Here is a 15,482-nt window from a genome sequence, read left to right as displayed (position 1 = left end):
TTTTAAGATGTATTCAATATTTCTGAACTTTTTAAAGTTCATTTTGGGAATTCCCTGGTGCTCCAGTGGTTAGGACTCTGTGCTTTCATGGCCGGGGCCCGGGTTTGATCCCTGATCGGGGAACTAAGATCCCGCAAGCCATGCGGCGTAGCCAAAATAATAATAATAATAATAATAATAATAATAATAAAAGTAAAGTTTATTTTAATGATTTTTGTTGAATGGAACCAAATTCAAACCGAAGTCAAGGGCATGAACTATGAATTCAGCAGTTTAAGTCCGAGTCCTGATTCTGCCACTTAACCCACTCTGGGATCTCGGGCAAGTCATATAACCTCTCTGACCATCTGTGGCCTGGCAATAAGTAAGGTAATGCAGGGAAAATCATAAGCCAGTGACTGAAACCTAGCAAGTATCCTAAATAACACTACTGTAAATATTATTAATATCATCTCCTGTCCTCATACTACCCTCCATCAGAACACATTATTTTCTCAAGGTTTTAATCATCACTATGCTGATGGTTTCTGTAACTTATAATCCAGTCTTTTCAATAAAGTCCCATATCGATGAAGGACATTTCCACTTTTAAATGTCCCACTGTCACTTCTTCTCCAAACACACAAATAAACTCATCCCTGTCCGTCTAGACTGTTTCCTCCTTCCAACTTGGCTCTTTCTATCAGAAACCTCCAAGGCATGTTTGTGGTTTTTATTCTCCATTATATTTTGCTAAGTTTGTCACCGAATTCTATTTTATTTTATACCATAATAGCTCTTGGACCCATCTCTTTTTCTACATCTTCCTATCGTAGCCAGACTCCAACTGCTTCATGTCTGAAAGCATCAGCTGCCTCCAGGTGGTCTGTGTCCTCCCTCCTCGCTAGGCCGTCCTGCCCAGTGCCATCATATTCTCCCCCTCAAAGCGCCCATGTTTGGTTATGACACTTGACTGGTCAAGCATCTACTCAGTCTCACTGTTTCTTATGAGATCAAGTTTAACCCCCCATCCTGGGATTCTCAGGCCACTCTGAGTCTGGCATCACCTAACCCAACCCATCTTATTTCCCATTACTTTCCAGTAAGCGCTCTGTGCTCTAATTCCCCTTCTCCCCTTACTCCTGCCCCTATCAAACAGGCCACGTGTATCCCACCTCTGCATTTATGCTGCTACTATTCCCACCACCTGGTATGCCTTCTTTCTGCCAATCCATTCTTGAAGGTCATTTACGTTTCACCTTCTCTAAGAAGTTTCCTGTACACACTCCAACTCATATTCATCTCTCCCCATAGTTTTACTGTGTGCACCTCCTCCTTTAACCTGAGATTATTATGTTTTCATAATGACTTCATATGTGTAAGTCTTATTTCCCCCTCAACGGCTAAAATGTGGTCTCCTTCAGGACAAAGTTTGCTCTAATAAATCTATGTTGCACTAAACCCAATTCAAAATATAGCTTAGGGTGAATGTAAGTTGAAATATATACCTTTGTTATCTTCTAACAATATGTATGCAGGTACACCAGTTGTGGTAGAAACGATGTGATGTGTTCAACAAATCCTGTTGTCTTTCATCCTGGGCACGCAGGAAAACTACATTTCCCATGCTCCCTTGCAGTTAGGTGGCAAAGTTCTGGCCAATAATGTGTCGATTGAAGCAAGGACCACCTCTTCCAGGCCTGGTGCTCATAACATCTCCCACACAACACTCGGCTCCCTCTCTTCCCTTCCCTTCCCTTGTCTGCTGCCCTCTGCAGAAAACCCAGTGGAGGACAAAAGAGTCTTTAGGGCGGTGCTGGCCAATGGAACTTCCTGTGATGATGGCAATGTTCTCTATTTGCATGTCCTACATGGCAGCCACTAGCCACAGGTGGTTACTGAGCACTTGAAATATAGTTAATGCAACCATGGAACTGAATTTTAACTTTCATTTAACTTAGTAGATTTAAATTTAAATAGCCGTATGTGCCTAGTGGCTTCCGTATTCAACAGTGCGGTCAGAAGGGAGGATGGTGGTGTTACTAGATGGAAAAAGCTTGAGTCCATGAGTGGTTCTGTGGAGCACGGTTCTCTCCTCTTCTCCGCCCCCCTCCCACCCTCCTCTGATTACACTGGGCTGTTACCTGAGCAAGAATTAACACATAAAAGGTCCAGGTCCGGGAGAGTTTTTAGTCGTTAGAGTAGTTAGCCCATTCTGACAAGTAAACTTATTTCTTAGAAAGCAAAAGAATACTTATTTTCTGCTACGGAAACTTTTCTAGGAATTGGGAATTTCTGGTAGAGTTTTACCAAAATACCTTTGACATATTGATAAATGAGGAAGCTGTCGGCAAGCATTGGCAATTTCGCGTAGCATTATTGTTACAGAAATTATTCTGTTTTTACCTCCCACGTATAAAACGGTGGGAATAGTGTGGTTATCGGATCCACTTTCATGGACGTATGTATATACTCACATGTTTTCCAGCTATGCACTCTGTAGCCGCCAATACCAGCTTGTACTTTTTCCACAAACTGATATCTTTGAGGAAAGCAGAAAAGCTTCACTGAACCAGCCAGTAATCAGTTAGCACAAGGAAGAGAAAGTGTGACGCACAATGTGTTGATTTGCTCACTGTTGTTCCCTGGTAGACAGTAGCCAGATGCTGCCCTCTGCATTTCTGTAATGTTATATTTACAACATAAATCCCCCATCCTTCTACTCACTTTATACTTTCCAAGGTAAGGGTGGCGGCCTCCAGTTATTAACATGTCTTCTCCTCGTTCCAGAATGCAGCGGACTGCACGACCATGCCTAAAACAGGAAAAAAAAAAAAAAATCGGGAGAGGTAAACCTGGTATTATCTGGGGTTTATGTAACTCCTAGTGAGAGCCTGGTGGCGTCCACACACACTGCAGAGCCGCAGAGTGACGCTGTGCTGCTCTCAGGCATACACCAGTGACCTCCTCTTCCTCTGGGTCAGGGCACAGCGCCTGGCACTCACTACTTATCCAAGGGCGCTCTCGGGCCCAAGGCTCCGGGGTATTGCTTTGGGGTTCTTTCCCACTGTGATAATCACCTCCGTGATAGGCAAACAGTCCCAAGGCCACATTATAGATGGTTACAAATGGAGGAACTCAAGTGGTGTCTGACTGCCAAGTATTCCCTGATAGGACAGGTCTGGAATGAAGATCTTTTTGTGTCATGGGGCAGAGGAACTGACGTACATTACTTAGCAAAGAAATTAAGCCTTCTAGGTGTGCCTGTTCCAAAGACAATTTCTTATGGTTATATTCTGACACCCTTAAAGGAAAATGGTACTATAAATAAAGGTAAGCATAACAGAAGCAAATTTTCCATTTAAATTAAGGGGAAAAAAATATATACACACACACACACACCTTTTGAGATACACTTATATTTATATCTATCTATATGTATATAAACCTTTTGAGATATGTATAGGTATAGATATATAGATAGATATAAGTGTCTATCTCAAAAGGTTGAACTGACCTAGGTATATATACAGGTGCTAAGGACAAGTAACCCCACCCTTTCAGGATCTGCTTCTGTCTACTCTCCAGGTATTATATATTTTACTGTGGTTTTTACTCTTTTCAGTAATTGATTCTCATTTTTGTTTTTATAGTATGTAGTTTGACAATATAAAATAAAGAAGTTGTAATAAGCTGGCAGCTTGTTTGTATATTTGTATATTATATGTGATTTTAAATAACCTTGACCCAGATTCTTCCTCCTTAACCGCAATATTGAAAATATTCAATGTGACCTCATTTTATTTTTAGTCTACTTAACAGATTTTCTCCACTTACTTGTTTGCAGCAAATGCGGCGATGGCTGCCATGATGCCAGTTTTCATCACCTTCCCCCCGAAAGCCCCGCCAACACGCTTTACATGACACATGACCTTGTTAGCTGGGAGCTTCAAGGTTGAAGCAACTATGTCCTGTGAATGATAACAGTTCTCATTAATCTGACCCATCTGCAGCAAGGGAGTGGGAACAGTCCTTACACATTTTGATTCCTTAATGTTGTACATGATACACAAATTGTGTGGTTACACTAAATAATGGGATGATTTCCAGTAACCTAAGCATGCATCCATGCTGACCTCAGTAGTATTTAGCTGTAATGACAGCACCAAAACTATCATTAAGTAGTCCTTCCAATAGCAATGAGATATTTTTGTGCTAATAAAATTTAAAAAAATTTTTTCCCCATGAACTACACCCAAGGTATCCTCTTCAGACTAACCCCTAGGGATATGTTTCCTGCAGCCGTGAGATTCCGTGGCCTTCCAAGCCTCTCTCAGACTGGGTCTTTTCCCTGCACGCCACTGTCTCCACTGGAGAATGAGCACTCCTCACCTTCCATTTGGATTCAGTTGGCTGGTGGGTCTTCCCTGGATGTAGGCCTTGCTCTTCCTTGCCATCCTAATGTTTGAGGTCATTAAGTCTTTTTTGTTGTTATAAATTTATTTATTTATTTGTTCTTATTTTTATTTTTTATTTTTGGCTGCGTTGGGTCTTTGTTGCTGCGCGTGGGCTTTCTGTAGTTGCGGCGCGCGGGGGTTGCTCTTCGTTGCGGTGCGTGGGCTTCTTATTGCGGTGGCTTCTCTTGTTGCGGAGCACGGGCTCTAGGCGTGCAGGCTCAGTAGTTGTGGCGCACGGGCTTAGTTGCTCCATGGCAGGTGGATCTTCCTGGACCAGAGCTTGAAGCCATGTCCCTTGCATTGGCAGGTAGATTCTTAACCACTGCGCCACCAGGGAAGTCCAGGTCATTAAGTCTTAAAAACTCATTTTTATACATGGGGAGCCCAAGAGGAATGAAGTGATGGGACCAATGTCACACAGGGAGTGAGAAGCAGAACGGGAATGGAATGGAATTCGCCTGATCCTTCTTAGTGTTCCACCTTCTAAGAGGCCTCATTCTCCACATTCCCACATTCCTACTTGCTCTGGTAATGACACGGGCTCCTTGTGACCTACTGAATCAAGACCCCAGTGTTTATTCCCCTTACTTTCACCCTGATGCTTAAACTAGCCACCCCAGGCACATCCAGCTTGGGCAGTCTTCGTACTACTCCTCCTTCTTCACACGCATGCTGCCTGGCATATAGGACATATAGGCAAAAAGTGTTTGCAGAAGGGACAAGTGAATGAATGAATGAATGAATGAGTGGCATTTGATCTTGGTGTGGAACTCCCTGGAAATGGCTTCTCTTCTCACCATCTAGACAAACCTCATTCTCACTGTAAATCCCAGCTTAAGACTTCATCTTCATGAGATTTCCTGGATGATTCTTGGGCTTCACAAACCTCCATTCTCTTAATTCTTCCACCTATGTAAACTCTGACTTTGCTGGTTGCATTCTGCCCCATACTATTTCCTAATTGCTTCATGTGAGTTAGGTGACTATAAGTTTTGGAGGGCAGGCCTTCCTTTGTTAAATTTTGGGGTTTTTTGCAGTTTTGTTGAGCAATAATTGACATACATCACTGTATAAGTTTAAGGTGCACAGCATGATGGTTTGATTTCCATATATTGATTATCACAATAGGTCTAGTTAACATCCACCATCTCATATAGATACAATTAAAAGAAAAAAATTTCTCCTTGTGACAAGAACTCTTAGGATCTGTTTCTTAACAACTTTCATATATAATACAGCAGTGTTGACTATAGTCATCATTTCTTTCGTATTCTTAACAGTGCCAAGAGTATAGAAAAAGAGACCGGCTGATCCCATAACTGGTTTTAAAGTTACAGATCCACAAACAGAAGGCCATTACTTTCATAATACCATCTTAAAAGTTTTAAAGTTGTATGGTTATTAATACCCAAATGGATATGGCTATTAGTATTCCAAACTCCTTCAGTTTCTAAAATGTTCTAAATTGTTCTTGGTATATCTTGTTGACAGAAACCACTTAGCCATGTCCCCTCCATAATGGCCCCCACATTACCTGTATGTATTTGGGAAACTGTGTGGACACATAGACATCAATTTCTTGATCCTCTCCTTTGGGAACAACAAGCATGCTTTGGGTTTCCATATAAAAATGTTCTTGACCTCCCATGTGTATTTCACCTGTTAGAGGAAAATATTCCAGAGTCAAGGAGGCAGTCAGATAGGACAGGTAGCACCCCCCAGGTGTTATCTCATTACAGAGAAATTCCACTGACAGTGCTTCTGCTGGGGCAGTGGGCTACATGGTGAAGAGCCACAAACAACAATATTTAGCTTTTATTATACCTGCATATTTGAAGTAGAGTTCTGCAGGGGAATGTGTCATGTCTGCCAGCACGGTAGGTCTCAGAGTGATAGGGAAAGATGTGTGACTTTTCAGAGTCAAAATACTATAGCAAGGAGAATTCTGGTTCCAAGACAAGATGCAGTAGATGCATTTCTCCCTGTTCCTTCTTCTAGGTACAGCTAACAATTCTGGACACTATATGTAATAAAAGAAACATAAGAAGGTTCTGAAAAGTAGAGGAGAAGGCAAACCAGCTAGGGACTTTGGGACCCAAGGAAAGACACAATGTTGAGTTCAGTGGGTTTTGTTATTATTTGCTTCATATATCCCAGACTTGGTGCCAGGGAAGCAGAAATCCAGAAACACCAACAGGCAAAGAGAAAAAAAAAATCCCCCAAGAAAAGCCTACTTTCTCTAGCCAAAGGACCAGGAAAGTGGAAGCCTATCAAGACAGAAAACTTTTATGCAATACCTACTCTGCTCTAGCCAAACACTACAGAAAAAACTGCAGACCTATCTCTGTCTGCAAAAGTTGAGTGGGGAGCTTAGACTTCCACCCTTATCAAGCTGTGATGAGGTACCCCAAACCTTCCACTGGGGTGGTGTTAATGGGGACCCTACAGGGAACCTGGACTTCCATGCTCCACCTGGCAATAACAAGACATCACCCCCCGTTCCTTCCAACACAGGGTCAGAGGAGTTCTGGTAAAATAGATCATTTAAATAAGATCCAAAGTCTTACAACATAATATCCAAAGTGAACTGGATAAAATCAGAAATCATTCATCATACCAAGAACTCAACTTGAATGAGAAAAGACAATCAACAGATGCCAACAGTGAGATGACACAGATGTAGGAATTATCTGTCAAGGATTTTAAAGCAGCCATCATAAAAATGCTTTAATTTACATAAACACTTGGAACAAATGAAAAAAAAATAGAAAATCTCAGCAAAGAAACAAGATATAAGAGAACAAAATGGAAATTTTAGAGCTAAGAAATACAACACTCAAAATATAAGGGGCTCAGTGGATGAGCTCAACAACAGAATAGAGAGAACAGTGGGAATCATCAGGGAACAAGAATACAGAACAATAGAAATTGCTCAACCTGAGCAATAGAGAGAATAGACTGAAAAGAAAATGAGCAGAGCCTCAGAAATATTTGTGATTAAAATTAAAGTCTGAACATTTGTGTCATTAAAATCGAGTATTTGAAGATGTAATACCTGAAAATTTCCCAAACTTGGTAAAAGACACCAACTTACAGATTTAAGAAGCTGAGTAAATCCCAAAGAAGATAAACCAAAGAAATTCATGCCAAGACACATCACAGTCAAACTTCTGAAAACTAAAAACAAAATATGTTGAAAGCAGAGAGAGAAAAACACTGCCTCTCCTATTGGGGAAAAATACTTCAAAAGACAGCAGATTTCTCATCAGAAACCATGGAGGCCAGAAGAACTGGTACAACATCTTTCTTCAAGTGCTAAAAGACCTATCAACTCAGAATTCTATATCCAGTGAAAATATCTTTCAAGGATAAAAAAGAAATCAAAAAGACATTCTCAGATGAAGGAAAGCTGAGAGGGTTTGTCTTCAACAGACCTATCAAAAAAGAATGATTGGCTAAGAGTTTTTGAAACAAACAGGAAATTATTATTATTTTTTAAAGGAATCTTGGAACACCAGGAAGGTGAGAGAGCAATGGTAAGCAGACAACTACGGGCAAACACAATAGACTTTCCTTCTCCTCTTGAGTTTTCTAAATTGTATTTGAAACAAAATTATAACATTGTTTCATGTGATTTTCAATGCATGTAGAAGAAATTTTTTAAGACAATTGTATTTAAATAAGGGAGAGGAAAGGGATGTAAAGGGAGGTAAGGTTTCTATACTTTACTCAAATTGATAACGTGTTGCTACCAGATATACTGTAATTTAAATTTCACTTCCAGAACTACCACTAAAAAAATTCACAAAGAGATACACTCAAACCACTATTCATAAATCAAAGTGGAATTCTAAAAACTGTTTGAAAAACAGGAGTAAGAAAAAACAACACAATACGACAACGTCAGTCATCATGTTAGGTGGAAAGCAGAACTTTTAAAAATTAAAAATGTACCCAATAAGAGTGATTTGTAAATTATTTGACGGAGATTCCCAAGGAAATCTTTTGTATTAGAATCTGGACTTCCTATCTCATCCAAAATCTGAGTAAAGAAAGAGTACAGAAGAATAAACAGATTCTACTTCTTTTATAAAACATAAAAATTAAAATGTCAAGAACCCAGATCTCAATTTCAATCTAAGCTCTTATCAAAAATGTACATTGAAACACCCATTTGTCAGGAGGCTAAAATCCATGGTTTGCAATATTAGTGATTTCACCTATCCACTCAGAATTAATTTGGTTAAGTATCTACTTCATTGAAAAAAATACAGAGCTAAAAAGTATTAGACAGAGCTGTTTCTACTTAAACCTGTAAGGTAGGCAATGTTTTAGGGCCCTGTTACATTGCGCTGCCCAGCCCCGTAGCCCTGGACCCACGGTGCCCTCTCCTCACCCCACGGTGTTGCTCTCAACTCTCTCGGTTGGAAACCAATTTGTTCAACTAATCCCTGAGATAAAATGTTATCCCAGTATGGGTTTAGGAGTGATTCCTTTAGGCGTATTTACATTTTAATGAGTTCCTTAAAGATGAAAAGCCATTAAGATAAGAAGGAGCCTCTCTGTACTATGTCCAACAGGACAGGGTGTGGGGAAGACAATCCCAGTTTCAGGGCTTCGAGATCTCCTGCAAATCCTGCTACGGAGATTGTCAGTGTAAAGCTCAACCAAGATCACAGAATTTTAAAGAGATGAATGGGAAGCGGCATAATGCAGAGGAGAGAACGCTAACTTCAGAGGTGGGAAACGTAAATAGATTTGATTCCTGGTCAACTGTCTGTCTCTCTAGCCTTAGCTCATCTGTAACTCATCTGTAAGCCGTGTTCTTTAATGCCCCTCTAGGGCTACGACACCAGCGTTACGTAGGGCTGAGGTACATCTGCACAGTTGGTAAAAGCCAACAATAATGTCATTCCCTTCAAGAACACGGTCTAAGACTTGATGTGATGCTCGACATATTTAATCTCTTAAATATTCTTTTTCTTGGAGCATCTATTTTCCTAAGGGGCAATTAAGTGCTGTTATGATTAGTACCTCCAGTTATCTCTCATTGAAACAAGTAGTCAAAAATTCTTCATCCAAATGACAACTGCAGAGTAAGAATAAAACCCCTCAAACCAGTGAGTCAAGAGGATGAAAACTTAAAAGTAGTATATATGTCCCTTTTAGAGCTTCCTGTTCACTTTTATACTTATCGATAGGGTATAGGAAGTTAAAATTCAAGTTAAGAGACAGATTGAACAACTTTTACCTAACTAAATCAAATAATTAAATAAGATGTTGAGTGAAAATACAATAACTGAATTCTCACACAAACATATTATGGAAAGAACAGAGCAAGGACATTTTATGGCACAAGTGGAGGAACTTCCCTAAATATTGATATTTCCAAGATGCTCTCGCCAGGGACTCTCTGTGCAAAAATGCTCCTTCCTTCTCTTCTCCCACAAAACAAACTCACCTTATGAATGTTTGCTAGATTTTACTAATCCTAAGAATCACCTGGAGCACAATTAAAATTTGTCAAAAACAGATTCCTGGGCCACCCTGGGTCTTTCAACTCCAGAATTCCAAGAAAAGCACACAGGAATCTCCAGGCAGGTCTTAGAAGCATCTTCTAGTGTGAAAAACTGGGAAACATTGGGTTTGATAGATGAACACCTGCCGGTGTGTTCCCTCAATAATAGACAACCTTTTCTACAGAACAACAAAAATATCCAAACCTAATAATAATTATTGTTCATAGTTATGGCTCTCTTACTATGCCCCAAGCTCTGTGCCAAGCACACATGTATTATCTCTTATAATCTTCATAATGGGTCACTGAGGTCAGTATTATTTTATCCATGTGATTTTGAAACAAGGAGACTGAGCCCAGAGACGTGCCCTGCAAAGTCACACAGCTAGTAAGACAGGATGCCAAGGAATACTGGCAGGGTGACAGTACAAGGTGTCTTTCCTACAGCTTCCAGGTGACATTATCTACTCCAGCTCCGACCAGCTTCAGGTTTTATACAGCCATGGAGTGAAGAGACATGATAGGCTTTCAGCTCAGTGGCTGGACTGACTGATTATATATGGCACAGCTCTGGGATGGTATGTTTTAGGACTCTTCCTGTGCTTGAGATCAGGGTTGGAGAGAAAAATTAAGGAGATGGTAGCATCTAGCATGCACTTGAGGCTAATATCCTGGAAATTCACTTGAAGACAGGAGATGCAAATGACTTATTCTCTGCCTTGAGATATGGTACAGACAGCCCATACCCACCCAGCAACACATCTGGGTTAATCAGATCTTGCATGACAGGCGTTAGGGATAGATTTTACAGCACAGCAGTATGACAGCAGGGCATATCTAAGACCCACGGTAAATCATTTTTTTTCCTGCTATAAAGGACATCACTAAGACAAATGGCAAAATTCAAATAAAGTATGTAGATTAAATGATAGTACTATGTCAATGTTAATGTTCTGATTTTAAAAACTGTATCTTTATGTAAGATAATATCCTTGTTCTTAGAAAATGGACACTGTAGTATTTAGGAGGAGAGAGGCATCAAGTCAGTAACTTACTCTCAAATGGCTCAGAAAAAAATGTGTGTGTGTGTGTATGTGTGTGTGTATATGTCTCTCTCTCTATATAGAGAGACAGACAGATAGACAGACAGGCAGAGAGACAGAGACAGAGACAGAGACACACACACACAGAGAATGATAAAGCAAGTGTCATGAAATGTCTATTGGGGAATCTGGGTAAAGGGTAATTAAGAGTTTCTTTAATGTTTCTGCAACTTTTCTGAAATCTAAAACTATTTCAAAATAAAAAGTTACAAAAAATTTATTGGAAAGTTCAAATCAACTGATTTCCAAGAGGGAAATTTAATTTTCATTACATATATACATAACTAAAGGAAGTCTGCAAGGAAGTGGGGGAAGGAGACAGGGAGGGAAAGAAGAAAGGAAGGAGAAAGCAGAGATGGAGGGGGGAGGGAGAAGTCAGAAAGGATGAAACAGAAAGAAACATGGGCTTTGGAAATCCTTAAAAAAGCTATCAAGCCACAGTGTTTCGTGGCTTAGTGGCTGTTGTATGACCGTGGTCCTGCTCCTTAACCACTCTGAGACTCAGTTTCCGGACCTTCAGGAAAACAGACATCATCTGTATAACAACTGGGCAGGCCAGGGTTGCTTCCTCTCTCATCATTCTTTTCAGATAGTTTTACCTTCAAGAATTTGATCCACCATTTTAAATGCTTCATCAATATTTCCATACTCCAGTTTCCTTTCTTGCTCGAAGAAGGACTTGTGTTGTATAGCTTCCTAGAAAAAGAACAGAAAAGTGAGGCCCCCGGGGCAAGAGACCCAGCCCGACAGCAGTAGCCGCATGTGATGGTGCATCGTCTGAGTCTGCGCAGCGCTTCTCTTGCTCTGGAATCACATGAGCTGAGCTGAGAACCAGGCTGCAGAAAGACTCCCCATGGAGCAAATGCAAATGTCCGCATCAAAAAAAAAAAAAAAAAAAAGTATGCTTAGAAAACACCTAGCACCAGGTGGTCCCATTACGGAACTAATATTTCCAGGCAGATTATTCTTTTCATTCCACAGCCCATGTTATGCAGCCAATGTAACAAGGCACAGGGGTTTAGATCTTGGGCTCTGGACCCAGTCGGAGTTGTGTCCATTTTCTCCATTTACCAGCTGTTTGACTGTGGGTCTATTACTTCACTTCTTTGAGCCTCATCTGTAAAATGAAGGTAGAGTTGTACACATAGCTCCAATAGGGTTGTGGAAAGAATAGAATGAAATGAGGCATGAAAGAGCTTACACGGCATTTAATAAGTGCTCTGTCAGTGTCAGCTGAAGACACTCTAGTGATAAGGACATGGTGGCCTTGCCTGCCAGCCCCAAGCTCCTCCTTTGGGGGTATGAGTACAGCATTTGCACCTGGGACCTCCAGCCCTGGAAGAAAGATTCCATTACAAGTCCAGAGTGGGTACCACAAATCCACTTATATTCTGGTTCCTAATGGCTTCTCCCAGATGCCTACTGAAGGGGTACAGTAGTAGGTACACATAATCATGGATGTAGCTGTAATAATCTAGGTTGGTTTTCTTACCTATCCTTAGGAATTCATCTTGCTGTAATCCCTGGGTCCTTGGCAAACGTGACATGCCAGCTCCTGCCAGCATTTCTACAATGGATTATTGTCCATCCATGAAATTCCAGCCTGCTGGCAGCTAGGGATTCTCCTTACTCTGGTTCCCTCTGGCCACCAATCGGTGTCTAGACCTATCAGTATACCTTACGGGATGTTCTATTGTGATCCTGCCATTTCCTCCATTCAAAAAGTGGGTTGGTTTTTTTCTACTACCATGGGGCCAGGGGTCTTTGATAGAGTGTCTGTTGATCGCTTCTGTTGCTGACCAGCTGTTGGACCTTGGGTAACTGTGTCTTTCAGTTTCTGCATCAGAAAGGGGATAATAACAGTTTTTACCTCATAGGATTGTTGTGAGCATCTAGTGAGTTAATGTAGGAAACCTGCTTAGAACAAGGTAAACACACAGAGAACTCTAGGTATTAGCTATGGTCACGTTGTTGACCATGACGATTGATGAGAGATTCTGGTCGGGAGCATAGTTTTCTCACCATGGTCATCAGCCTGACCCCGTGAGCCAAGAGTTTAGATAGCGTTTCCCCACTCAAACTATTAAAAATTCAAAAAAGCATAAGCTAGGTTAGACAGTAGTGATAGTGATGGAGATCCATTTGTTTTTATCCTATTTTGATTGATAACACACTTCCTAATGGAATCAATTCATATGATTTTCTTATTAATCTAAGACTCAGATATTCTAGGTTCAAAACAGAAATTAAGTTTTATAAATCCAATTTTTTTTTAAGTTTAATCTTTTTCCACTTCCCTTGCTGCTTTGCTCCAATTCTTTTTTTAAGTTTAATCTTTTTCCACTTCCCTTGCTGCTTGCTCTGCTTGCTTGGAGCTAATTTCCTGAATATTTCTTGGTCAGCAAAGTGATAAAAAGAACTGTAATGTGTAGGGAGCAGGGCATATTTCCTTGCTATACACTTTGATTAAATCTACTTGATCTAGTTGATTAACCTTGGAGAGCTTAACCTCTGATATAAACATGAGGTAGCTCTTTTCCACGATGTCAAAGTTTGGTATTTGATGCTGGGATTCTCTGGCAGACAATTAGAGATGTGCCGGTCCAAGTTGGGGGGGAAGGGGTGGGAAGAGAGTGGTATCTATTTGCTTATTTGGAATTTTATTTGGCTGGAAAGTGGGGTGAGGGGGAAGGGAAGATATTTAGCTACTGAAATTGGGCAAAGAATTACAAACAAGATTTTTGATAAAGTATTACGGACATAATTTCTTACTAAGAAGTAAGCCTAACTCTAAAACAAAATGTTGAGGAAGGAATGTATAAAGTAAGCAAGCAGAGCAGGAAACATATGAATGAAAACAGTTTAAGAGAACAGAATGTTTGAATTTGAAACTGGCCAGGAAAATATGGAAAGCATAATCACTCTTTGACTCCAACTAAACTTTTATATTTTTGTCTCCTTGACATGATTTTATTTTAATTTCAGAACACTGAGGACATTGTCCAGAAACAAACTCTATGTTCCTTGGCATAAAGCAGCATGACAGGAAACATACCCAAGGCCAAGTTCTCCTGGAGACACTAATCTTGGCCAACTCATTTCCTTATTTTCTGCCTCAGAGCATGCTAGTCACCTAGAGACCAATTTATTTATTATGTTGTGGAGATAATATTGTATTCCGAGATTACACTGAGTCTGTATGTGCTGAATCTAATCTATTCATGATGCTTTCCCAACTTTCATGCTTTTATTACTTAGTCAATTATAAGAACCAATGAAATATATGCAGAAGATTACTCATATCATTTCATGGAGATGAGTCTGAAAACCTTTATAAATTTCAAAATCCTTTTTAAAAAACAGGATAGGAAATGCAGTTCCCCAATTTGTTTAAGTTGCCAAAATAGCTGTAGGCATCATAGGATCTATTTCTCATACTTACTTAAGATATGCATTAAAGGATCTAAAACTAGTGTCACCAATATATGCTTCACAGAGCATCTTGTCGGTTCTCACTGTGTACCTGAAAGAGTCTGGGTGAAGGTGTATATGGAGTCCTAGGGTGTGTCCCCTCTCCTGAACATTGTTGGTTACCCATCCAGCATTCTTTTCACCTGTCCCCTTCCAAATAGTGCTCAGATTTCTGTTTAGGTCTCCATCACTCCCCCACACAGCCCATAAACCGCAAAGAAATCTGACCCCTCCCCGCCAGCAGTAACCACCAGTTCTCGCCAGTCATGAATCCAGAGAGGGACATGTGACCGAAGTGCCTGATGAGGCTGGATCCCAGGACTCGTGGGATGCTGGGACAATGGCATTCTTTCTTGCTTATTGGACGTGAACTGGAAGCTCCTGGCTGCCAACCTGTCACCACAGGAGATAAAACCTGTACCATGGGCAGCAAGGAGGAGAGGCAGAAGATCAGCTTTCCTGCTAACACTGATAGAGTTTGAGGCCAACAAAGGCCCTGTTTTTTGGAAGCCACTTTGAGTTGGATTTTCTTTCCTGTTTCTGCAGTCAAAAGCATTTTAAGTGATATGCCACTGAAATCTGCTCTCCTGGCCCAACCTTTGAACTCATTACCTCGATGGTCAGGATCAGTGGCTCCAAATCTCGGTAGACAATCTTCACTCGCTGCGCAGCTCGCTTTGCCTGAACCTCGGAATCAGCAATCACGGCACAGACAAGCTCACCCACGCAAAATACCTACAACACAGAAAAGACCTCTGTTCCCAAGGAGGCCAGGTACCAGGGCCTCTCCTTTCATTCATTTCCCCCCTCCCTGCTAGCACACAGCTAGACACACAGTAAATGACCCCTTCGCGTGTGACTTAACCGCAGTGCTGTGGTTAACGAAGGCTTCGGTAGGGAAGCACATTTGTCAGAGTTGGCCTGCTGACCTCAGGCACTGGGAGAGTGCAAGTC

At 40.8% G+C, this 15,482-nt stretch overlaps 1 protein-coding gene across 4 annotated transcripts in view; it reads right to left on the bottom strand.

The window, feature by feature from the left end:
- LOC133088300 (aldehyde oxidase) overlaps positions 1–15,482 on the bottom strand; it is a 71,503-nt gene that overhangs the window by 23,815 nt on the left and 32,206 nt on the right. For all 4 annotated transcript variants that reach the window (XM_061186174.1, XM_061186188.1, XM_061186182.1 and 1 more), the window contains 5 exons: positions 15,141–15,263; positions 11,657–11,753; positions 5,971–6,095; positions 3,817–3,950; positions 2,707–2,794 (listed from right to left, as the gene is read on the bottom strand). In XM_061186174.1, coding sequence (XP_061042157.1) covers positions 2,707–2,794; positions 3,817–3,950; positions 5,971–6,095; positions 11,657–11,753; positions 15,141–15,263 — 567 coding nt within the window. The remainder of the gene's footprint in view (positions 1–2,706; positions 2,795–3,816; positions 3,951–5,970; positions 6,096–11,656; positions 11,754–15,140; positions 15,264–15,482) is intronic.

The sequence above is a fragment of the Eubalaena glacialis genome, chromosome 1, assembly GCF_028564815.1.
Source record: "Eubalaena glacialis isolate mEubGla1 chromosome 1, mEubGla1.1.hap2.+ XY, whole genome shotgun sequence".
Taxonomy (NCBI): domain Eukaryota; kingdom Metazoa; phylum Chordata; class Mammalia; order Artiodactyla; family Balaenidae; genus Eubalaena; species Eubalaena glacialis.
This window is presented reverse-complemented; position numbering and strand designations above follow the sequence as displayed.